The sequence below is a fragment of the Orbicella faveolata genome, unplaced genomic scaffold (assembly GCF_042242905.1).
Source record: "Orbicella faveolata isolate gen_17 unplaced genomic scaffold, um_ofav_v1 contig_34, whole genome shotgun sequence".
Classification (NCBI taxonomy): Eukaryota; Metazoa; Cnidaria; class Anthozoa; order Scleractinia; family Merulinidae; genus Orbicella; species Orbicella faveolata.
This window is the reverse complement of record NW_028301563.1, coordinates 34,005,001-34,029,971: the sequence shown is the minus strand read 5'-3', so window position 1 is coordinate 34,029,971 and position 24,971 is coordinate 34,005,001. Positions and strand designations below refer to the sequence as shown.

The window sequence follows — 24,971 nt, the reverse complement described above, 5'->3', positions numbered from 1 at the left end:
CAAAATGAGACTGAAAGCAAAGTATGTTTTCACGTTTTGGGGAGGTCCATGAAGTGCAAAGGCTCCTTTAGGGTTGTTGTTTTCGGTTGCCCTTAAATAGCAGTCGACTGTGAATTTGCCCTGGGAAAGAAGGCGCTGTATTGGGCGGTTTTAATGCAAATGATTTGTTTCACCGACTTAAAACAATCCCTGATTAAAAGTTGAAGCTACGGGTCGCTACTCATTTTATGTTGAAAGCTAGCGCGTGAGCCATAATCATAACACATGTCTGTATATTTTACGAGCTTGTCTGTCTGTAGCTCTTTCAATTAACGGAGTCATTGTAAATTGGACTCTTTGGCTTATTTTCAATTAGTGGTGTGAGGTCATAGTGCTAAAATACCATTTACTGAATTAGTTTTTTTCGCTGCCACCTTCCAGTTGTAAACAGGATATAACTACAGGCTTGAAGAACGTTCATAAATACTCTGTGGCCCTCAATTTATATTTTAGAGACTATGGTTTCATGTTAGTAGTGTTCGATCGCTTTCCGGGATTTTATGCAAAGATAGGCATAAAAACACCTGGAACGTGACTGTCAACACGTACAGGGGAAGTGGAAAAATATAGACTGACACTGTCTGAGAGACATTGTCTGAAAAATTCAATTGGGGAAAAGTAGCTCTAATTGATTTTTACCGCTTTATGTACGTTTGAATGCTAACATGTAAGACGGCTGGTTACATTTATCAATTCTAATCTTTTATGTTCTTTTCTTACTTCCAGGGCCAAAACAGAGCAGTTACAGGTAAATATTATTTTATATTTTATCGAAATGTTTCACACAGTGAAGTGTTTATTGTCTCCCATGACAACCCTCCTCGCTGGTATTTTTCCCCTCTGGAAGCTGTTTCGTTTTCAGTTTTTACTTCCTTGTTTCTTTGACAGAATTTCGCATCGCATGTTTAAATAGCGTGCTACTTCGTGCCATTGAATCGAAGTGTTTTTTTTTACGTGACAGCAATACCAGAAGTTTTCATTTTGCCTACAAATAAATGATCATTAGAGAGAGAGGCTATAGTATTTTTATTTGCATTGGGAGAAGTTGGTGTGTTTTTTTTCTTTAGCTCTTACCAGTTTTCGTGGTGTCTCCGAACATTGGAAAACTGTCGTGGTTGTTCAGCGGCAAATCGAGCCATGCGGTCGCTTGTTTTTATGACTGAACACGAACGCGTGTTGCTCGCGTGTCCTTGAAGGTGACGTCATACAAACACGACTGATCTCTTGTTTTGTCTTCCTTAGGATCGGAACACGCTCAGAGGGATGCCGAGGAAACTGAAAAGGTGAAAATGGACAGTAAACGTCAAGCAAACAGTGATTCGTCAAAGGATGCAAACCCTCATGGTCACAATCGCCAAAACGCGCCCTAACCGCGGCTGAACGATTCTGCACACGCTGTTGTGCTAAGGTGATAGAACTAGGGCAGGACCCGATCTGGTCCCCCTCCATCACCACCTCCCATATAAATAACAGCAGTTATCTATTTTCTAATTCCCCATAATTCACTCTGTTTGCCGCAAACAGAGTGAATTATGGGGAACCAGCCGCTGTCTGGCAGCGGCTGCCAGACTTTTCCATAAACCATTATTTTAAAATGCTCTCGGAAGGTCTGCGTATTTCCAAGAGCATTTCACAACAATAGTTTATGCAAACCTTGGAGGGCAAACAGAGATAATATTGCTGTCTCCCTTCCACGTAAGCGGAACCCGAGGCTTTTACTCCTCCCCTGCGTCTTTTTAGATCAATAAAGGGCTCTCTTTTTTTAGAGCACCTCAATAAGCTGATAAAAATGTTTAAGGCGGGCGTTATTTGAGTGTCGTTTATGAGTAGTAACTTGTGCAGGAAACCACTTCTTAGACCTTCTTATGCTTAAAAAGATTTCAAGAATGAAATGAAGATAGTTTTGAAAGTTTCATCGAACGCAAATCCTTTTATAAACTTTGCTACTTGATTTTAATCGTGATCCTTTGCTCCTTAAATTTCTAAGAACATGTTAAGTAAGCGATAAAAAGTTTCCATCTGACACCATTTTTAGAAGACTCTATCCCCTGTACACCCATTGTCCTACAGTCAGGTTATCCACAAAGATATACCGTTCTCTATGCCCGCAAATGTTTTCTAATAAATAATCATCTCACTAACAACATGTGACATTAGTTTTGTCTTACCATTGCATAAAATATAACAATTTATTGTAGTAAATAAAGAAAAAATACAAAGGTCACATTTAGTGATGGTTGCCAAGCCTTCACAGACGGCTGACATTTTCGAGCGTTTATAGGATTTCTTCAGGGTCAGTTTTGTTCTGACGAAGGACTAACTCACTGCGGAAACATCGTCTGCATTTTAAATGGCCAGCAATCACCCACTGGTTTCTACGGTAGGGGCCAAGGAGTGTCCTAAAATGGGGATTTTTACTTGTTTTCTTTCGTGCAAAAATGTTGCGCCCATCACTGCATTGCTTTCTGTTTGGGGCACTGGTGCGAGAAAATAATTAATCACGTGATCAGTAACTTTGCGCTAACCAGACCGGAAACTGGAAACTACTATAGAAGGAGGAAAAGATGGCGGAACGATGAAAGTGGTTTCGTTTCTGTTTTTATTGTCCTAAGCAGACTGATGTGGCAGTCAGGAGCCGATGAAAGAACAAGGTTTATAAACATGGCTTAGTCATGTTCTGCTGGGGTAAAAGTTCTGAAGGCCAGCTCGGCCTGGGGGAAATTATTGAAGACGAACCAGTTTTGTGTCCGAGAATTGTTGAGAACACTTACGGAACTGTGTCGGAAATTAAAGACATTGTGTGTGGCTGGGAACACTCGGCGGTCTTGAAACAGGATGGTGTTGTTTATACATGTGGGAGTAACGAGAATGGACAGCTCGGGCACCATAAGGATGGAAGAAAACTCGGTGAGTTATCGTCTCTTTTCCATCTGTTGATGTTTACATCTCTATTAATAGCTTAATTGTTTATCTCAGCTGTCATTTTGATTAGCCGAGGTTACTTTTGAGGCATAGTGCACGCGATTTTGTTATAGTAATAGTGTTAAAGGTGATAACATGATAAAATATTTTACAATTAACACTGCAATTTGTTATATAACGAAATGTTATTTGAACTTTGGCCAAATTCTGCTCGTCATGTACATCGGTACATGTACATTGGTGCATGTACATCCATATGCTGAGTCGACAGTTTTTGTCCCAATTAGTGGGGACACGTGTAATTCCAAGACCTCTACTTTTCAATAAGTGTATTGTGATCAGGCATTATGGTTATTGTCAGTCATTTTTTGTAGACCTCATACCTCAGTTTGTTTTGAAGTAAGCCTGATTTCTGAAGAATTTGGTTTGACATATTACCTGAAGTAAAGTAAAGCCTTGGAGCCGACTGGCTCATAGCTGCCGGAACTTATCCCAGTTTCCGTAGCATGAAGAAGCTAGGAGTATTTCTACTCCCCCAGAACGGGATGCTAGTCCATCGCGGGTTACTCCCCCGCAATTTGTTAGGTTTCCCCAACAATTAACCAGTACCCATTTATACTCCTGGGTGGAGAGAGGCACTGTGAGAGTTAAGTGTCTTGCCCAAGAACACAACACAGTGTCCCTGGCCAGGACTCAAACCCAGACCGCTCATTCCTTTGATGAGCGCACTAACCATGAGGCCACCCCACTCCATATGATAGGGGGGCTTTCATGTGGGATTTAGGTATTTAATGTGAAGTTCTGTCTAATGATTATTTCACAGCTCGTGTTGATGCACTTGAAACACGTACTATAAAGCAAGTGGCCTGTGGACAGATGCACACTTTGGCTGTCACAGACAATGGACTTATCTTGGCTTGGGGGGATAACACAAAAGGACAGCTTGGTCTGGGAAACATGGAAAACAACATTCAGACTCATCCAAGGTTTGTAATTACAGTTGAACCTCCAGTTGTGACCACCTCTTGTAAGCAACCGTCGCTCCTCAGCGACCAGTTTTCCTAAATACCAAAAGTGTCAAAGTCAAATCCCTATATTTGGAATCTCTTGTAAGCGACCACCTCTCGTAAGCGACTGTGACCACTTTTAAAGCTAAAAGTTTGAAGTTTCTTTTGCTTTTAACGTCCTGTAAGTGACCATACCACTTGACAGATAACAGAGCAAAAATTGGATAAGGTGATGTAACATTATTGTATTTCTGGGTTGTACAAGAGACGGAAACTTCTCAATGGGAAGTACATGATTTTTTCTCAAAACTGACTTTTGGCATGAATAAAACATGATAATCACTTAAAACATGGGGTAAGTGTCTGCAGTAACCATATGCTTTATTAATGAGGCAAAATTTTGACTCAATATGGTCTAAGCTCTCATTAACGACCACCTTCCATAAGCAACCACCTGGGCTTGACATTTTGTGTGGTTGCTTACAGGAGGTTTGACTGTTAAATTTGTTTGTAATTTTTTTTTACACTTGTAAACTATTATCAGAGTGCAGAAACAGCCAGGTCATATAATATATGACAGGCAGTCCAACTTGGATTACAGTACCTAGCCTGAAGAATGGTTGATGAGCTTGTTTCTTTTTTACATTTATTTAAATTAAATTTTTATGTGTATGTTATTATTTAGAATTGTGAAGAACCTTCAGTCTGCTGGTGTGATAATAACTCAAGTGGCTTGTGGAGCAAGGCATTCACTAGCACTCACAACAGGTGAATGTTTTATTTCTTACATTGTGTTTGTTCGCCATTGTGAAAATGTTTTACTGCAAGAAAAAACATGACGTAAAGTCAGAGTATTAAACTGAGAACTTTCCAAGGTAAGGTGATAGTTACATTGTACGTACGTGACCACACAGGAATGCTCTGAATCTTTTTGTATTAAATTACGATGCAAAGACACACCATGTCATACATCAGGTTTGCACAGTAACCCACTTTGCTTTATAACATGACCCCCTGAGGGTAATGGGCCATGCACCAACAAGAAAAGGGCTGTTACTGGTTGCATTGATTTCCCCTGTAGTGTTCTTTCTTAAATGGATCCAGTATGCAACTCTCTCTTATTCTAGACAGTTTATAACAAAAATGACTAAATAAAATCCAAGTGGAAAGTCTTAAAATTTCCAGAATTTTACTCATAGAGCATCAAATCCAATCCCTTATAATGCAGCTGTCACATCAGTGCAAATGACTGGTTGCTTCAAATGATTATCATGCCATTTGTGTCAATTTTCTCCATAGACCCATTTAAAAAATATTTTGGTAGTTGCATATCTGTTCAGTAATTTATTTGTAGTCTGTTTAGATTAACAGACATTGGAACGAATTATCCAGTAAACAAGGCCAATATTTAGAACTTGTGTTCCTTTTTTATTTTTGACGTGGGTTCTATATAAATTATCTAACTGTGGTGAAAGTTTCAGAAAGAAGAAATCAATGTTAAAGGTTTTTTAGTGTGAATACTTTTAAGCCTAAAATATCTTTGTCAGCCATTCTTTAATATGCACTTTAAAAGTGCCATAAATATTGATTACTGTTATTCTTATTCTTATTCTTATTCTTATTCTTATTATTAAGAATAATAAAAAAATTAGTATTAATTATTATCATTATTTATTTATTAAACTCTTTTCTGTATGTTTGTTCTAAGGTGGATTCTTGTTTGCCTGGGGTGACAATAAGAATGGCCAACTTGGAATCGGCAACTCAAGTCCAGTGCACTACCATCCAGAACATGTGTCATCATTGTTTGGAGTGCCGTTTGCTTTGTTATGTGCTGGCGGATACCATAGCTTTGCCTTGTCCCTCTCTGGAGCTTTGTTTAGTTGGGGAAGGAACAAGTAAGTTACTAATTTGTAAAACATCTGATGAGCTACAGTGGAGACCCACCTTACCATTGCCTTGTTAATACGGTCACCTTGTTGTTATGATCACTTTATTTCTCCTGGCCAAATGCCTAAACTTTTTGTTATAAGGAAACCCTGCAGCTGGCCGTTAATACGGCCAATGGCCACATTCTGAAATTCCATCCTGTAACATCCTTAGAAGTGCAATTTTGATATATCAAAACATCACTTAATAGACCAAAGTCATGAAATTTGGCCCTACCTTGTTAATATGGTCACATGTTCATGACCCTTTGGAAATTTTGTAAAAGACATCCTTGAATTTCAAACCAGAAGTTTTGGTCAAATGGAAAGCCTCCCCTGCTCTCTTGGGTGAATATCATGGAGTTAAAACTGTACAATTTTCTGTTGCAGCTTTGGTCAACTTGGAGTCAATGACAACAAAGGTCAGTTTGAATGACACTGAGGGTAATCAATATCTGATATTAACTTTACTTATTTATCCATACATTATCAAGTGGCAGTGGACAAGGTTAACAGTACAACTCAGCGTTATCATTGTATTGTACTGTGCTATCAGATTCCATTCACTAGTTGTATAAGCAATGAACAGATGACCTATGTTAGCTCCACACATGACCTATGTTAGCTCTTTGTTCATTTACCCTGTCACCAACCTTAAGTATAATTTATAGGTCATATGTTTTGCAGGGGTTTCATTAAGGGCCTGGCACCGGGCAAATTGACCGGCTGTGAGTAAGATTTTGCCTGCCTGGTTTGACCATCTAGAGAAAAGTTTTTCCTATAAAGAAGTTCAGTTCAAAAGGTTTTGCCTGCCTGTGAAACCCGGTTGCCCTTCTGCTGAATACATTCATTGCTAAAAACCCTGCATTTTGTAAAACAGTTTACTATGATTATCAGTTGAGTAAGGCAGGACAAAAGTTTGGTCACCAAGTTTTAATGTAAAAATCACGTTGTTGTCACGAGCAACTGGCTCCGTATCTGTTGGCAACTTGTTGGCCTTTGACATCATTGGCAGCAAAGCGCGTGAAATTGTTGGCGACGCGACAGGTGAACAACGGCTGTAAGTTACCCGTGACAACACCATAATTTTAAGGCCAAAACTTCGTAACCAAACTTCCCTCGTGCCTTACTCAACTGATAATCATAGTATTTTCTTCCTGTAGGTGCAAATAAACTTTTGCTATTATTGTTGTTAAAAATTATGTATATTTCTATACAGCATTGCTGATTAGTGAAATTGTCATTTCTTCTTGCTCTTTGGATGTAGAGCTTGTCTTGATAATTTCTCTTTAAAACAGACAGTTTTTTAAATAAAGTATTATTAATTAAAAATTATCATCCTTCTCTGAGCTCTCTCTCCTTGTCTTTTTGGGCCGTCCTTTCTCATGTCTGGTGAATTTTCTTGTTTCTGTCAAACTTAGGGTTAGGGTTAGTATGTGAGCGATCAAAGCCCAGAACTGAAATGCCGGTATTTTTTAATTGTTCCAGATCGTTTTATGCCTGTACTTGTCAAGTCATTAAGATCGCAGCGGGTCAGACATGTCTTAGCAGGAGAATATCACTCAGCTGTCCTGACAGAGGTGTGCTTGCTTATGTTTATAGTTCAATATTATAGTTTAATATTTCGTTATAACATTGTCAAAGTTTACTGCGGAACCACTTGCCTGCGGCTCGTGATTCCACAGCCAGTCATGACACAATTTATCATCAATAGGAGGACAGACAAATAAAAAACTGACTTCAATTTGTTAAATCTCAGACAACTGTTCGATGTCTTGGAATCACATATAATTGTAATCATTATTATAGGATGGTGGAGTGTTTACATTTGGCTGCGGCAGTTATGGACAGCTTGGACATAACTCAAATAATGATGAGTACAACCCACGAAAGGTATTGCATGTCATGTTAGATCAATGATTACAAACATTCAGTTTGCACTTGAAATATTTTTTACAAATCCTTTTGACAGCCATGTATGTGTTTTTGTTTACTTTTATTCAGGTCTTTGAATTAATGGGAAAAGTTGTGACTCAAATTGCTTGTGGAAGGTACGATAGTTGGAACGTTGCTTTTAATTATGTGGTGGCATCTAAAGCTGTCATAAAATTATGGTAGTTTCTAAAGATGTAATGGTGTCGCCCAGCAACAAACAGTGCATAGATCTCAGGGTTTTCAATAAGGGACATAACTGTCAACACCTTTTATGGCTGAGTTTGTTTGATGGGTCCTTGATGTTACTGTGAACTTGCCTGTTCACCCAAATTCACCCAAGAAGTAACAAGTTTGTTATGGGAGTGAAGATCAAGGTTACAGGTGAATCAAAACTAATGACTGTCCTGGATCTGTTGGAAGGTGATACTGGTTTAATAACAAGAATCCTGTACTTACAATAATAGAGCAGTGTGGCAAATTCAAGAAAGTCATTAAATGTGTGCGAGTATGCTTGATTGATTAGTAGTAGCATCTAAATGCCTTGAGCAGATGTTTTCAAGCAAGTTATACATTATAAGCTATGTTGGGCAGGGTACTAGCATACTCCAGTTATAGTCTAGATGCTCACGGCAGTTGAACCTTTGCTATCGAGCTTTATATCACTCCCCCCTTCCCCTCCCCCCTCCCACCATATGTTGAATCTTAGTCATGGTCTCAGTCACATACAAACACAACTGGTAAATTTTACAATAGACCCCTCTCTCAGAGGACACTTTCTCTGATCCAATGGTTGTTTACATATGGGAGAGTCCAGTGTGTTATTTAAGCTATATTTTCAGCAGTAAATCTTGATCCTAAGTGGAGGTAAATGAATGTGTTCTATCATCCATGATTGCAGGCTGCATACCTTGGCTTATGTAGCATCGTCAGAAAAGCTGTATGCCTTTGGTTCAGGAGAGAATGGCCAGCTGGGTAATAACAAGGTCGTGACCGTTAACAGCCCTGTTGTCGTCGAGAACAGTTGGGTGTCTAATGACAAAGTGAGTCACTGCAGTGTCCAAAGAATTGCTACAGGTGGCGATCACTGTTATGTTGTCACAATGAAAAATGTGAGTAATAAAACACACAACTTGTGTCGATGACTGAATACACCAAGTCAAGTGTTCAGTTCCTCCTGTCTCTTAGTAAGAGATGTTTGGAATGTTGATGTTACTTGGTACAGAGTTCTGTGTACATGTAACTATGTCTGAGATTCATTGTTGCATTGTTTAAGAAATAGAAAAAATGTTTCTTTTGAGTTATAGAAATACAAGAGGAAGTTTGGGAGAACAAGAAAGTCATAGAAGTGCAATTTTTAACCAATCAGTGCATGTATTTTCTTTGGGCTATTTTCTTAAGCTGAGAAAGCCTTCAGGCTGAATCTGCTAGCTTTTAATTAAGTTTTACTTACATGTATTGCAAACAATTTTCTTAATCAGAATGATAACTCCTGCGATCTGCGAGAGCAAGACACTTCTAAGCATCTGTGGACTTTGTCTGAGTCCAGCGTCAAGAAATTGGTTCAGCAGTTGTCGCTACCCAATCCACCAACGGAGATTTTTTAGTGAGTTATATATTAAGTACTAAATGCAATATATCAAACACCAAAGACTGTGTTTGACCAAATTTCCAAACACCGAGAGGAGAGATGAAAATAGGACGCCTAGCGGAGTATTTTTTAACAAACTTCAAGGTGTTTGTAAAGGTGGTCAAACACTGTCTTGAGTGCTTGATATTTCTTCCCAATCGCAAATAAAACTAAGGAGAAAATGGAGGAAGTGCATCATAAAAATCTACATGCTAATTAAGTTCACATTTCCAAACGTCATGGTCATGATTTTCTTTGTTTAAAGTTGATGAATTATTAACAAGTGTGAGAAATTTGGATAAAATTCATATTACATGTATCTGGAGCAGATTGCCCATTTGTCATGTTGTTTATTTCTCCCAAGGAGTAATAAGTGACTGACCTAGTATGCCATTTCTTGTTTCAATACCATGGATAACATGGAGGCATCATGCACCTGCGGGAGGTTAACATGATTGGCCGAGAGAACAATAGACCAAACAACAGAAACAATGACAGAACCTAACCCTTAAAACAATAGGAGTGTGTGAAACAGGTTTTAGAGAGGTGCATGGATTCTCATGACATGATTGTACATTGAAAGAGATGTGAAAAGAAAGAACACAATTAACTTTAGCAGCAGCCTTACAGGATCTTTATTCAAATATGGTTTGTTATTTTTATCTCGTTTTATACAGTACATTAGAGACGGTCTTCTCATCTAAAGCTTGTCTGAATGGATCATTTTTGGACAGGTACAGAACTGCAGGTCTTCTATGTAAATAAATGTATACTAATTAAATACAGTGTAGTGTACTTTTCTTACTCCACGTGCACAGAAGACCATGATGTGACACCCTGAATGTTTTTACTAACTGCTTGTGATACTGCAAGCCAATTCCACTTGCCTGGCAGCTTGAATAAAAAAGGTTAGGTCTGTGGTAGGCCAAGTAGCCCTTACAAAGGAAGCTTATTGCGGTCACTGTGACATTAAGTGACTAGAGGAGTATATCTACCCCCCCTGGATGGACAGGTATCCTTGGTATCAAGTTTGCCTGTACCCATTTATACACTTGCATGGACAGAGGCACTTTGGGAGTAAAGTGTCTTGCTCAAGAGCACAACACAATGACCCCAGCCAGGGCACGAACCCGGTCCACTCGAACTGGATTTCTGCGTGCTAACCATTACTTAAGCTACTATGCCTCCACATGTGAGACTACAGAGAGAATACTGTTTATCAATGATGTGCTCCATTTGTTTGTGCCAAATGCTTGAGGGAAGTAGATTTAGTTATTTTTAGTGTTATAATTATGATCTTATGGGAGGTACTTATTATTAACCTCTTTACAGGGTTTGAGGCTTTGACTTAAAGTTGTCATATGATTATCATTTCTCTATTGAATCTTTCAGACGGAACCATGAACAAACAAGTTCTAGAATTCATGGTATTCATCTATCTGCGGCAAGAAGATCCTTTGGTTTGCTTAATTGTATACGACACCAGGAAGTAATTAGCAAGGTTTGTTCTTGTCATCATGAAGCTAAAGAGCTGTCATTCAGTTGAAGGGCTTACCAATTTTGATGTGATTTTTTAACCCAAATTTAAGTCTGCGTGTTAATTATTTATTTTTAAAAAGTAAGCTGTAAGACTATGAGAAAACTGCACGGAATTATTCAGGACAATGCTCCAGGGGTTCCATAAGGGCTGAGCACCAGGCAAATTGACTGGCTGTGAGGATGATTTTGCCCACCTGGTTTGACCATCTAGAGGAAAGTTTTTCTATAAAAAATGTTCAGGTCATAAAGTTTTACCCACCTGTGAACCCCAGTTTCCCTCCTGCTGAAAACATTTAATGAAACCCTTAACATGCTTAGTACATTGTTGGGAAAATATTTGATTGCCAATGGAGCAATGGTTGATTTTAGTTATTGGCCCTTGGGACTAACTAATAGTTGTGTAATAATTTCTGGAAGTTGACATTGTGGGGTTTAATAATATATTGTCTTCTTTAGGAACCTTAAACTTCTGTGCTTTTGTTGCCTACAGTGCAGCTCAGATATACATGTAAGCAAACCAAAATGTACAGTTACATAATTTCGCGTATTGAAGTTATTGCTAATATTCGTTTCTTTCTTATCTTTTCAGATGTTTGCTGCTATTACAAGAGGTGTCGTTCATTCCCTACTGCAATCGCCTCCTGATATTGAAGCTCTCAGAGTGTACTTACTTCTTCCTGAGTGTTCTGTTTATCAAAAGGAAGAACATTATGACGCCATTGTCATTCCATTTAGTGAAGCAATCTTGAGATTATCGGTCGATGCTGGCAAAGTCTTAAGTAAGTCTTTGCACACAAAATGATAGCATTTAATAGTGCTGTTGCTTTTATCTGACAATGTGTTAGTGATAGAGGTATACAAATTTCTCTAAAATTATAAGCCAGTCATATGATGCTCATCATCATCATCATTATTCCTGTATGCCCCATGAGGAGTATAGAGCATCAAACAGTACCCTCCAACACACACAGTTCTTTGCTAATGCTTTGGCCGTCACCTATGACTAGCCAACTCGTTGCAACTCCTTTAGCACAGATCGGTTCCACTTGTTCCCTGGGCTATCCCACTTTCCTCCTTCACTTCCTTACATGTATACATGTATGATCAAGAGGTCACTAACCTTCAGTCAGAGGTGGTTTAATTAGGACTAATTTTTGTAATATTTTCTTTACTTTCTTTGTCTCTCTAGTTGCTTGGTATGCACAATTTTGTTACCTAACTTAACTGGTCCGCCTAAATTAGCCAATGGTACCAGTGGATCAGTTTTAAATCTGTATTAAGTTTTTAAATGCAATTGAAATAAAGTGTGTAAAGTTTTAAGTGTGTGGTTTCTCTCATCATACAATGTCATAAAAGGACATTTACCTGAGTTGGAACTCTTATCTTTTTGATCATTTGATGTTATTTTTCCACCTCTCCATGTTGTTTCTGTATTTGTCACTGATTCTAGTTTCATTTCATTTCTTTTAGGACGCTGGTGGTCAAAATTACCCTCAACATATTTTTCTCATACAATGAAGGTATGCCTTTCAACTGCCCTACTTTGTTATTGGAGTACAGTGAGTCTGGAGTCAGCTTATTTCATGTTTGAATTCATTGAATGATGTCCCATATTTACTGTTATACTGCACATGAAGGCAATCTCTTGAGATGAAGGCCATAATTGTTTTAGTTACGACACCCTGTTTTTCTTCGGAAAATAATATTTTCAATTAAAAGTTACAGAATGCTGCATGTAATGTGTGTATTTCTGGACAATTATTTTCATTTCGTGGCTGTTGACAGCTGTAATACATGCATGAGCAGTTACCTCCATAAGTCTCTTTTATCAATGCTAACAGTTGCCATTTTTTGTGTGTGGCTAGATGTTTCAAGATTGTATAAAGTATTTACTGCATTTCCCACCTCCAAAGTTTATTGGCGAAGAAGTAAGTATATATTACGTAAATCTACCATTTAACACTGCTGTGTTATTTTATAAGTTCTTATTAGCAGGGGGGAAGTAGAATCTTGACCAAGGTCTGCGGAAGTAAACTTTCTCACCATCTATTCAGTCTCATTCAGTTGCCTGTGAACAAACCTACATGTATATCTTGTAGAAATGTTTCCATTTTCATTGTTTCTTTTCCAGGCCATAAGACGACAAGCAGCCCTTGCTTCATGTTTAAGTGTTTTAGAGCAGCTAAATATGGTAAGTGAGCCACAAACCTCTCTCTCTGCTTAGGCTGGAGTCAAATTGAGGGCTCAGGGCAATTTTGATAAAAACATAACATTTACACTACTCTTAAATCTTGGCATTATCCAGGTCTATGCAGTATGTCTACAAGTGTCAGAATGTTTACAAAAGAGTTGAAACAAGGGAAACCACTCTCAAAGTGATACACACTCTCTAAAACATAGGCACGCAAGGCGTGCAAGAGTTATTTTTTTTGTGAACTATAAGTCTCGGAGATAGGCACATTCATGGAACTGTTTACAGTAATGATTTGGTTGATTTGACAAGTTTTTTTGGTTGCGATGTACAGCAAGAAAGAAACTGGGAGTTTATGATGTACATAAGATGTTACATCGGTAATGGTAAGATACCTAAATAGTAAGCCATAAAATGTTTGACTGAACAAACTACAGTAATCTGACACGTCTCCAGATTAATGTAGATACCATCTTATTTTCTAACAGGCAATTTTATTCGTTCTTTGATACAACCCACACTGTGATTGGTCTGACACGCGCACATGCATAACTCCCTCACTCACCGATCACGTAGCCCTTCCCCCCGGGGGGTGGGGAACTTCCTTATATGGGCTATATAGGTCTGTGCGGCCCCGAAGGGTATGGTTTGTCAGCCGTTTTGGTCATTAATAGGGTATCGATTTTAGCTGATTTTGGCCATTTTGGTCATAAATAGGGTACGGTTTTTGCACTCTAGCCTTGATATGGGTATGCTTTAAGAAGAAGCCACTTTTTCATCATTATCGAAAAGAAAATCAACAAAAGCCCTTCACAAATTTATACGTTTACGGTAATTTAACATTGGTTTGAACTAGGGAGCTAATTATAACACAGTTCTGAAACAGGGTTTTGATTTGAGGGTCAGGTCGTAAATAGGGTTTCGAATTTTTGGTCAGGTCATAAATAGGGTAAGGAATATCGCAGATTTTGGTCATAAATAGGGTAAGGGTTTTGGGAAGCGGGCCGCACACCCCCAACCAATTTTTCTGGGAGTACCCCCTCGGGAGCCCTTCCAGCCCCCAAGAGGAATTTTTGCTCAAAAATACTCAAGTTAAGAGAACTTTTCGCATTTTATACGAGTAGTAAGTTTACTCTTTTTACACAACACAACGCAACAACACTACTTCACCGAAAATTTAAAGAAAGAGAAAAAGACCTCTCTGACACGTTGAAAGTCTGATTTAATTAAATTGCACTTTAACTTGGTGCCACACAGTCTTCAAAGAACATTTGAACAGTTTTCATACTTTTTACCTTTAAAAATATCGGACTGAAAAGAATGTCATAAAATGCTCATCAAATAAAAATATTAAACTGCTACTGCAGAGACGTAAAAACACTCTAGAAAGGAAAGCTTCTTTTTTGTTTAATATCCTGGGAACAATAGCCGATAACTTGTAAGCTCTAATTGAATTTACTCCCATATGAAAAACAAAAGTGTCGAGTTACCATTTGTAACTAAAAATAGTAAACATCTCGTGGGAACAAGTGGCGACGATTCGTCAGCTCTAATTGAATTTACTACCTTGTGAAAAACAAGAGTGTCAAATTACCCATTGTAACTAAAAAATAAAAATATCTCGTCATATTTGCATGCAATAAGAACAAAACAATCGTTACCTGCACTTACTATTGTAAACGTTAGAGCTGCTTCAAATCTAAATAATCTCGTCTCCTCTAAAACATGTCCTAAGAACTAAAAGCGACGATTCGTGACCTCTAATTGAATTAACTCCTTGTGAAAAACAAAAGTATCAAGTTACCCTTTGTAATTAAAAATAAAAATATCTCGTGCTTTTGCCTACTACTCATGAACTGCTTCAAAACTCAAGATTCATCTCGTTCATAAATAGCCACCATTTCACTGAAAATTATGCACTCTAAAACAGCCCAATGTACGTATGTAACCGTCACACTCTCCTCCAAACCGGACTAAAAATCACAAACCGACAACATACACGTCACTCTTTATTTTTCAATTACCAAAGTCCTTGTGTTTATACTTACCTTGTGTTTCTCACGTACCATTTACCTTTACAACAAGAAATTTGATTGGCTGTTCATAGTAGATCCAATCTGATTGGTGTGACATACATACATCTCTCACTCACTCACTCACTCACTCACTCACCCATTGACCCGTCCATAACATACCCGACGCGCCGACTAAGAGGTATTTTTTTTACAAAAAAATAACTCAAAAAGTATTATTTGGTGATTTCACATTGTTGATTTATAAAGCATGGATAAAAAATAGTTAATATACTGTATTACATGTAAGCTTGAATAAGACTTAAATTCCTCCTTACATGTGTACCTGTTCATTAGGTTAATACAGAGTCTGGTGACATTGTACCATTTAATCAATTTTACATTCCTGAGATTCAAGCAACCATTGACATTAGAGCTGATTACTTCAACTGGATTCAGAATCAGGTAAGAAACTTTCATATTATCAGGAAAATAATGGAGTATCTGCCTAGCCACAACTAGGCCATTTCTCTAATTTGTCTCTTGTCCCTGTGTCAAAACTATATGAAAAGGTGTTTCACCTTTAGGTTCATTTTCATGCAAACCAAACTCATTTTCACATGAGGTTTTGCACACAAGGACAAGGCAAAAGGCAACTTGGAGATTGGTATTGAACATGTCAACCTGAAATCAAAGCCGTGATGTTTTTTTCATTTGCACTGCATGTCAGAGAATTAGTAATTTTTTTGGACAATGTAGACTGTAATTAGAAGACCTTTCAGTTGTGCTTAAGTGAGGCGTGGTGGCATCTTGGTTATCACATTAGACCTGGATGATGTAGATCTTGGTTTCTTGTGTTGCATTCAAATTTCCTGTGCATCTGATGCAAATTATGTGCTTTTTCCCTGAGAAATTAAGATGATATAAAAGCTACAGAAAAAAATATTGCACTATGGCAGTTACAAATCATGGTTTTTAATCTTGAAATAATGTTCTTGTAGATAAAAAATGTTGAGCAATAATAAAGATTTTAAAATCGTTTTTAAGATGCTTCAATCTGCAGTCATATTTACCATATACCTATTCAGATATTCCAACAAAGGTTGCAATTTGGCTCAGTGAGCAAATTTATGTCTTTTGTCACTCAATTTTTCCCCCACTCTAAAACATGTGGAAGGCGCGGTGGCTTTATGGTTAGTGTGCTCGCCTCCGGATCCAGGGGTCCAGGTTCGAGCCCTGGCTGAGGACATTTTGTTGTGTTCTTGGGCAAGACACTTTACCTCTCGCAGTGCCTCTCTCCACGCAGGTGTATAAATGGGTGCTAATGAACTTAATGCTGGGGGTAACCCTGCGATGGAATAGCAGCCCATCCAGGGGGGAGAAGAAGTATTTTTGGTCACTTCATGCCACAGAAAACGGGATAAGCTCCGACCTGATGGGCCACATGGCTCGTATGCCTTACGTTTGGCACAGCACAGGCTCTGTAAATAAGAACACAACACTCCTCACCTCCTTCTCCTTTTGTTTAGATTCTGACAAACCGTCAAGATTTTTGGCGCCACGTCTATCAAGTGGTAGGCCTTTGATTATCAAAAGCTTGTTTGCTCAACATTGTGGGTTTGAATGTGACAGAGTGGGTTGGGTGGAGAGTCTCCCATTTGCTTCCCTTCACGTCAAATCAATCTCTGTTACAAATCATTTTATCCTATTACATTTCTTTGTTGGATTACTAAATCCTAGAACGCCAGACACGTGCTACAACATAACACCCAGTCTACAGTTTACTTGTAAAAAAATTTTCGGACGATTTTAATTTTGGACTCAAAAAGTGCCCGAAAATAAAACCGTCCGAAATATTTAAGAGTTCGAAGCTTTAAGGGTTCGAAATATTACAGTACAGCATAAAATTTTTAAGTTGCTCCAAAACTCTTAGTTTCCATTATGGAGCGAATTGAACTCTAGTTGACACACCACTTGAGATATGTAACGGCTTAGTACAAGAATTTGGGTTATTTTCCTGTCAGTGTGCATGAATCTGTAAAACCTTGAGGGTGCAGCAAACGACGTGTTTTGTTTGCATAAATTTACTTCAGCTATGTTTCAACAAAGTGTCCGAAATGTTTGTTCGAAATCTGTCTGAAATGAGATCAAAAGTGTCCGAGAAATAAACGTTCGAAATTTTTTGCAAGAAGTGTTTTCAGTAGCTTATTCATTGGCCGGATCAAGTAGCTGAGGAGATGAAACGGCAGCAGTTTACTTTCAAGGCTTTCCGGCCCTCAGACGTAAAGTCAAACTGGAAATTGATTTTTCTGTTTGGAAATGACTGTTAGTTGTCCTTCTTAGTTACTCCACCAAACCTGATATCAAGCTGAAATAAAAAGTGAGATGAATAACACTGCTTTGTCGTTGTCTCTTGTAGCAAACATTTTCATTTTGTCGCTACCCATTTGTTTTTGACGCTGAAGCCAAAACAACGCTGCTTCAAACAGATGCTGTAATGCAGATGCAGGTAAGCCAATAGTCAAATGGTAAGCCACGACACTATTACTAACAGCAATTTTACTGCAGTTTGGTCAAAACGGTGCTAAAATAGTGTCAGAGTACCTTCACTTACAACTACACAAAATGATTCAAGAACAGCAGGGTGAAGGTACTGAGTGAACTGTTGAAGGAAGGGCAAATTGTAATTAGTTTTTATCAATTTTTCCATCGATAACGATTTGTTACGAACTCGCAACACGACCAGCTCAATATGATAGCTCAGTTGGTAGAGCACTGCACTGGTATCATTGTTGGTAGTTCAATCCCGTTCAAGCTTGAATCTTGCTCAGTTCTTCTTTTCGCAACTGTTTAAGTTGTGTTCAAGCCTGCGGTGATCTTTGATGTCTCCAAATTTTTATTCCACAATTCAAATATATGATCTTTCATATACAATAGAACCCCGTGAATACGGTCACCAAAGGGCCATGACAATTGGCCATATTAACCGGGTGGCCGTACTAACGGGGTAGGGTCAAACCTCATTGAGTGACGTCTTAACAGATACATCAAAATTGCACTTCCAAGCAACTCTTCTTTAATAAGCATCTGGAATACAGATAGAATTTCAAAAAAAAAAAAATGAAACTCGAATCAGTACATACAATATTACAATGGAAAGATGAACATAACTGGTTTGAGTGGCTGTAGAAACGGGATTAAATTATAAAGGATTATACATGGTTGAGATTTCGGAATGTAGCCATAGGCCGCACTAACGGGGTTTTTTTATAAGAGAATGTATGGACGTTTTGCTGGGACAAAAAAAGTGACCGTAATAATGAGGCGACCGTAGGGCGGGGTTCCTCCATTCATTTTGTGTAAAATATACACTCTTGTTATATTTTACAAAAGTCTCAGTGTATGGTTTGTTTTCTGTTTCTGTAGAGTGCTGTAGAGGAAGTGAATCGCCGCAATGTTCAATCAATGATGTCCCTGTTGCCAATAAACCCGGACAACCCTGTACTTGTCATTGTGGTCAAGAGAGAGAACATCGTGGACAACACCCTGAATCAGATCATGAAGTGTGGTCCTTGTGACTTGAAAAAGCCTCTCAAGGTACAGATTCTCTTTAATAGTGTTCACTCATTCCCTACAATTCATCTCAGAGGAATTTAGTTTTGGATCAAGTTATTATTCCTGACATGATTGGCTCCTTAATTGCTTCCCCCAGAGGGGAGTACACAGTAGATTTTTGGGTGGGGGTGCTGCTGGGACTCTGAAAACGTAACCAATTCCAAGCCTTGTTGAGCACAGTGCAATTTGCATTCTTTTCTGTATACTACAGATCCCAATTCCCGAATCTTCAGCAAAATAAGGCCCGAGGAAAAAATTAGCCATGTAGGGCTGAGAAATACGACAAAAAAAAGGTGCTTTCACACCTTTCACAGCCATTTTCTGGGAGAGGCACCAGTAAAAATCAGAAAATAAGAGATTAAAAGAGACCTTTTGTGCAGCAGATTAATTTTTGTCATTAGAAATTTTGGTTCGCTTATATTTCTGTTGGCATTTGTATTTTTACAGGTTGTGTTTTATGGTGAGGAGGGTGTCGATGCTGGTGGCGTTAGAAAGGTAAAGTGTCCTGCTAGGAAAATTGCAATGTTTGCACTCTATCAGATATAGGGTCGAATTGCTTGTGTTCTGATTGATGTACCGTGTTTTAATAAGTATGGCTGGTGTTTGCTATAAACCTGCTTTGTTATCACGCCATAGAAGGAAGATAAACAACGCCATTATAGATGAAAGGAAAACAAATCAACCAAAACAAAATATAACTGTTCAAAGATTCAAAATTTCATTCGAATGGCAATTTTGAGTTCTTGGCTTCTTGTCACAAAATTGAATTTAGTGAACTTTATTCAACTTCCATCCTTGTAATATTGTATTGCTTCCCCAGAGTACTTGTTCAATGTGCTGTCTCCGGGGGGAGGGGGTACTCTACAAACTTTTATATGGGGAGGTTCTGCCCCAAGGTCCAATCCCCCTTTTTTAATTACCCTATATATACCATTTTGGCAGGAAAGATACCCCTTTCAGCGGAGTCTCCTTTTATTGGAATACCCCCGGGGGGTGCTGTTAGGCAATTCCTGATAATTTAATTCTGGTTTCTTTAGGAATTCTTCATGCTGCTCCTGACTGAGATTTTAGATCCAAAATTTGGCATGTTCACTTATATTGAAGAGTCCAAAACCATCTGGTTCAACGACACGGTATGTTAAAGCAGTATGTCATTGTGTATAGTTCGCTAGGCTTGCAGTCTTCGTGTCTTGGTCCTCTAGTTTGATTCTGGGAGGGGAGGGGAGGACAGGGGCGCTCCTCATCTCTTTAAAGAAGTGTTCAGGACAGGGAAGTTCTCATATTTCAGGATATCATGATCTTTTAAAGTTGCACACGAAGAAGTAAAAAAAGTTGGCATTGTATTGTGTTAGGCATGAAAATATACTGTGACAAAGTCTTAGTTCTTATTTGTTTTCTTTTAATTTTCAAACGTTTATGGCATTTTCTACTCGTTTTTTTGTTGTTGTTGTTGTTCTTTTTTTGTTATAGACATTTGAGGAGAGTCCAATGTTTTTGTTGATTGGTGTTATCTGTGGACTGGCAATCTACAATTCAACTATCATCGATCTCAGATTTCCTCCGGTTTTGTACAAGAAGCTGTTAGGCAGGTAGGTTAATGCTGCTAGTTTATCAGCGTGCAGGTTTTGAAAAGCCTAGGGTATGACAACCACAGTGGTCTATAGCTAATGACTAGCGCATTGGAGTAGTGTGACTGAGTTGTCCTGGTTCAAACGCTGCTCGTGGTCAGTGCATTCTGGTTTTGGACAAGACGCTTGACTCTGAAGACTTGAGAGGTCGTCTGTAACTTAGGCAGTTGTAAAACAAAGGCTTGAACGGGATTCGAACCCATGACCTCCGTGGCATCTTTGCGGTGATCCACCAACTGAGATATCAAGCCAACTGGGAGCTGGTCGTGTTATGATCTCGTAATTTATGGAAAGTTTACTTTTTACTCAAACTGGCCGAATGGATTAGCTTTCCCTGGCTTTCCCTAGACACCTCGAATTCTAGTGATATGTTTTTGTAGGTACCATTCTTACTCCTTATTTGTTTAGTTATGAGCAGAAGAGTATAAGTAATTTGTGCTTTTGTCTTATTTCAGGAAACCGAATCTTGATGACTTCAGAGGCTTTAAACCTCTTGTTGCCAGGTTATCATGCATACTTTATTTGTTCACGAAGATCAAATAATGGCCACCATATAGCTTACGTAGACATGCCTAAAAAATAAGGTGATAGAAAGAAGTTATTGCATGCGATTCTTACAGAGATATCATATGGCGGGTGAATTTCCCTGCAGGTGTATGTGGCAGGAGTCAATTTTATTTTAAATTTCAACTCTTAAAAATAATATTGTCTCTATGTGCAGTGAGAACCCGTGTGAGGCGGGTCCTTCACAGTTATGACTGGCATGTGGAAGGTCTTTCGTTTGAGTACTATTATTACTATTACTGTGTGGGAAAATTCGACAAATTATAGTTTTAGGAATTGTTGAATGTCTTTCTCAGATTGGCATTACAATTATACAATGCTAGTGTATTGAACTATAACGGAGAGGTAAGTGTGTTCAACCCAAATCTGATCTGATTATTTTGTAACTCACCAAACCCAATCCGATTATTGTTTTATTATACATTGTTGTTTTCTTTACATTTATCGTACAGAAATCTTGAGAATTTACTTGAGTATGATGAAGAGGAGGACATTTCCGAGACGTTAGGACTGACCTTTCAGGCAAGTTATTAAAACCTGTACTCTTCTTCTAGCTCGACATTGGTTGATTTAACCAGGACACGTGTCCACCAGACCAAGTTAGCAGAGTACTACATTAAGACTTCAAGCAGTCCCTCTTAGTAACTCAAAATATTGTGACTGAGTCCCTTTGATCAGTTAATTGACTTATCGTTTAGTCAGGTTGTAGTGCTTTCACTTGGTGCTGAGGACTGACACCTCAGTGGCCACAGATTTTAACTACAGCCATCAAAAGTGCAATCAGCTGCTATGAGAGAATAAAAACTCATTGTGGAATGTGTTGTGTCTTTTTTCGTATAGATTGTCCGCGAGAAATATGGAGTACTGGAATACATTGATTTGATTCCAGATGGTGGGAACACTGCAGTCACACTTGAAAATAGGTACAATGTTATTTTTAAACATTAGCTTTCAGTGTTGAATGTTAATGTGGCTGGTAACGGTTTCCAGTTCTTATGCTCTGATCAATCGACAGTTTTGTCCCCAGAGCCCGTGCGCTTTCAGACAGCGGTGACCGACGGTGACTAGAGGAACCGAAATATCTTGCTTCCGGTTGATTGTTCAGATGCGTTCAAGTTCATTAACAGCTCTGAACGTCAATCAATCAATCAATCTTTATTTATAGAGGGTAAAACACCTAATAGTTATACAACTAATTAACTTGTGGCCCTCTAAAATATTCAATAATTAAAAATCTAGAGAATAACCACTGAAACTAATGCAGGGTCTTTTTTCCAGAGGTCTCAATTCTCATTCGTTGATACAGAAGGGTTTCAGAGCCACCTTAAATATTTGACATATTTGGTGGCTCTGATTCCTTCCATACAATTAGTCAGCACAAATTCACAAATTGAACTGAGTTGTTCTCAGCGGAACTCAGTAGAACTATTTCAATTGTTAAAAAAGCATTGAAACGTAAATTAATTGTAGAGTTTTTAAATTCGTGATTATCTAAATTAGAATGTAATATTATTAATTTTAGTGTATTAGTATTTAATTGTAGTATTGTACCATATTGTCTTCGAAAAGCCCCCGTGGGGAAAGATAATAATGTATGTATGTATGTCTGTCTGTCTGTCTGTCTGTGTATGTATGTATGTAGTTGTGTTAAACGAGCCTGCTTTGTTTGTTTTAAGAGAGCAGTATGTGGAAGTATACATCGACTACTACTTGAACAAGTCAGTAAAAAAGCAATTTGAGGCTTTTTCTGTAGGATTTCACCGTGTGTGTGGCGGAAAAGTCTTGGTAAGTGTACATTGTACAATAAACTGTGACCTGTTACCCTTCCGTTGTGCAGAAATATGACATCTGATATTCAGGATTTAAAGCAAAGCATGTTGAAAAAAATGACGGCAAAATTATTTTGATGGAACAAGGAAATTTTCAGAGTGGGACAGTTGAATAAAGCCTGGCTGATTTTTGATTTTGTTAACGTTCCAGGAGTTTTTTCACCCCGAGGAGCTTATGCAGATGGTAGTTGGATGTCAAGATTATGACTTCAGAGAACTTGAACAGGTAACAGAAGAACGAGAAAATGTTCAGTATTTTGTTCCGAGCACGAGGAAGAGGATAGGTCGATATGCCCAGGTTAAGTACAGGGCGTAGAAAATTGTTAGATTCGACAATGAGGTCATTGAACGAAGCACCCTTAAATCTATACATTCCTTGTCCTCATCTTAACCCTTCCGTCCCACTCTCCCCTGCTCCCATAACCTCCTCCCTTCCGCTTTTTTGAACATCACCTCTCTTCCTTGCCCATTGCCCCAATGTCTTATCGCCCTTTTGCTCCCTCACCCCCTCATTCCCTCGGTTCCTTCTCCCCCTCGTCCACCCCGCCCCTTCGTTCCCGCCCCCACGCCTTAGCCCCTTCACCCCTCATCCTTTTGCCCCCTCAATCGTTCATCCCCTAAACCCTTCGACCCTTTGCCCCCTCGCTCCCTCTCCCCCTGTCCTTCCCCATCCCACTTGATTCACCTTAACCTTGTAAAAGAAGAGCTGTGTTCATATTTTTTTCTCAGGTTGCTGAGTATAAAGGAGAGTACCACAAGTATCACCCAGTGATCAGAAACTTCTGGGAAGTATTTTTTGACTTCCCGATTGTCATGAAGAAAAAGTTCCTTGGTATGTTAGTAGTATGTAGTGAAGTAAATAAGCCCTTGTAAAAAAATTCCTCCAATAACACTGAACAAATTTTAGCTTGGTATTTATTTGAAATTAAGGAATGCTACTAAAGGAAGATAGACTAGTAATTGCACAAATTGTTAAGGAAAGCTGTATTGACAATCTGTTTGTTCTTGTAGCGTTCTTGACAGGAAGTGACAGAGTGCCAATTTTGGGAATGAAATCCATGAAGGTATCACTGTTGTAAATAGAGAATAATACATGGGCTGTAGTGAGATATTAAGTTGAACGCGAGAAGAGAAATTCCATTTGTAAAAGCAACCATGTATTAATTTATATATTCTATTTTTTTTATTAACATACTAGAAACGACGTTTTTGACGATTTTCTGAAGATTACGACCACTGTCCGAAGATTTCCGAAGATTCTCCAAAAGTTGCCCGAAGGCCAGACGAAAGTTTCCGAATACTTTGCGAAATTTTTCAAATAATTTCCTAAGATTGCCGAAGAATTCCGAGGAAGTTCCGAAGATTTTTCGATCATACACCAAAAACTTTAGCTCAGCTTGAGCTTAAACCCTTTCACCCCGTGGGGGGGGGGGGGGGGGAAGGGGGCATAGGTCTTAAAGGGAGTCTCTCCATAAGACACTTCAGATAGGGTCAAACATTACGTCATCGATATCATCACGGTCAAAAATTATCGTACGGCTTTTCTCAGGGTTGGAAATCCTTGTACAACACCGCAGGTTATGTCATAGAGAAATTCCCCAGTTGCTTTATAACTATACTTATTGCTGGTATCCTGCTTTGAAGAACAGGCCACAGGAATCCCAATCTAACAGCTGTATGTTTGTATGCTTATTTATTTCCACAGATCATAATTCAATCTGTGGCTGGTGGAGAGCGTGGAGATCACCTCCCTGTGGCTCATACCTGTTTTAATTTGCTGGATTTACCGAGATACCCAACCCAAAAAGTTATGAAAACAAAACTCAGCCAAGCTGTGGAGTGCTCAACGGGCTTTGGACTTGCTTAGTGAAATTTTTCTTCATCTACGTCTTTACACGTCATTAACTGGCCGACAGAGACAGTTGATCTGTTTGGATTTGTGGTCAGTAGAAGAAACATAGCCGTGTTAAAGCTTAGGTTGGTCGAGTAAGAGAATGGCCTTCTACGACTTCTACGACTAACTATGGAATTAGACATGCCGACCTTAATAGTTAAGAACTGGTTACGAATTGGCGATCTTCGGTCTCAACTTTTGAGGGTCAGGTATAGCGCTGTAAAACCGTGGTTAAAGGCCA

The 24,971-nt window shown here is 38.7% G+C and overlaps 2 protein-coding genes across 3 annotated transcripts in view; both read left to right on the top strand.

Moving 5' to 3' along the window:
- The window catches only part of LOC110049147 (protein scribble homolog), a 41,971-nt gene extending 40,463 nt beyond the window's left edge, over positions 1–1,508 (top strand). Inside the window, exon 37 of the mRNA XM_089271802.1 lies at positions 1,282–1,508. Coding sequence (XP_089127928.1) covers positions 1,282–1,409 — 128 coding nt within the window. The 3' untranslated portion in view covers positions 1,410–1,508. The remainder of the gene's footprint in view (positions 1–1,281) is intronic.
- An 834-nt stretch (positions 1,509–2,342) lies between these two features.
- LOC110049145 (putative E3 ubiquitin-protein ligase HERC4) overlaps positions 2,343–24,971 on the top strand; it is a 23,288-nt gene continuing 659 nt past the window's right edge. Inside the window, exons 1-31 of one of the 2 annotated variants that reach the window (XM_089271803.1) lie at positions 2,343–2,946; positions 3,785–3,947; positions 4,654–4,736; positions 5,677–5,866; positions 6,287–6,318; positions 7,385–7,476; positions 7,706–7,789; positions 7,901–7,947; positions 8,730–8,940; positions 9,310–9,434; positions 10,136–10,192; positions 10,851–10,959; positions 11,587–11,776; positions 12,468–12,517; positions 12,863–12,925; positions 13,129–13,188; positions 15,558–15,665; positions 16,730–16,774; positions 17,620–17,709; positions 18,627–18,797; positions 19,263–19,310; positions 19,853–19,948; positions 20,286–20,404; positions 20,899–20,946; positions 21,460–21,529; positions 21,848–21,930; positions 22,684–22,792; positions 22,988–23,062; positions 23,566–23,668; positions 23,848–23,900; positions 24,542–24,971. The exon at positions 24,542–24,971 is cut by the window's right edge and continues 659 nt beyond it. In XM_089271803.1, the coding sequence (XP_089127929.1) occupies positions 2,712–2,946; positions 3,785–3,947; positions 4,654–4,736; positions 5,677–5,866; positions 6,287–6,318; positions 7,385–7,476; positions 7,706–7,789; positions 7,901–7,947; positions 8,730–8,940; positions 9,310–9,434; positions 10,136–10,192; positions 10,851–10,959; positions 11,587–11,776; positions 12,468–12,517; positions 12,863–12,925; positions 13,129–13,188; positions 15,558–15,665; positions 16,730–16,774; positions 17,620–17,709; positions 18,627–18,797; positions 19,263–19,310; positions 19,853–19,948; positions 20,286–20,404; positions 20,899–20,946; positions 21,460–21,529; positions 21,848–21,930; positions 22,684–22,792; positions 22,988–23,062; positions 23,566–23,668; positions 23,848–23,900; positions 24,542–24,703 (3,171 nt within the window). In that variant the 5' untranslated portion in view covers positions 2,343–2,711 and the 3' untranslated portion in view covers positions 24,704–24,971. The remainder of the gene's footprint in view (positions 2,947–3,784; positions 3,948–4,653; positions 4,737–5,676; positions 5,867–6,286; positions 6,319–7,384; positions 7,477–7,705; positions 7,790–7,900; positions 7,948–8,729; positions 8,941–9,309; positions 9,435–10,135; positions 10,193–10,850; positions 10,960–11,586; positions 11,777–12,467; positions 12,518–12,862; positions 12,926–13,128; positions 13,189–15,557; positions 15,666–16,729; positions 16,775–17,619; positions 17,710–18,626; positions 18,798–19,262; positions 19,311–19,852; positions 19,949–20,285; positions 20,405–20,898; positions 20,947–21,459; positions 21,530–21,847; positions 21,931–22,683; positions 22,793–22,987; positions 23,063–23,565; positions 23,669–23,847; positions 23,901–24,541) is intronic. The other variant, XM_089271804.1, reaches the window with a different exon arrangement.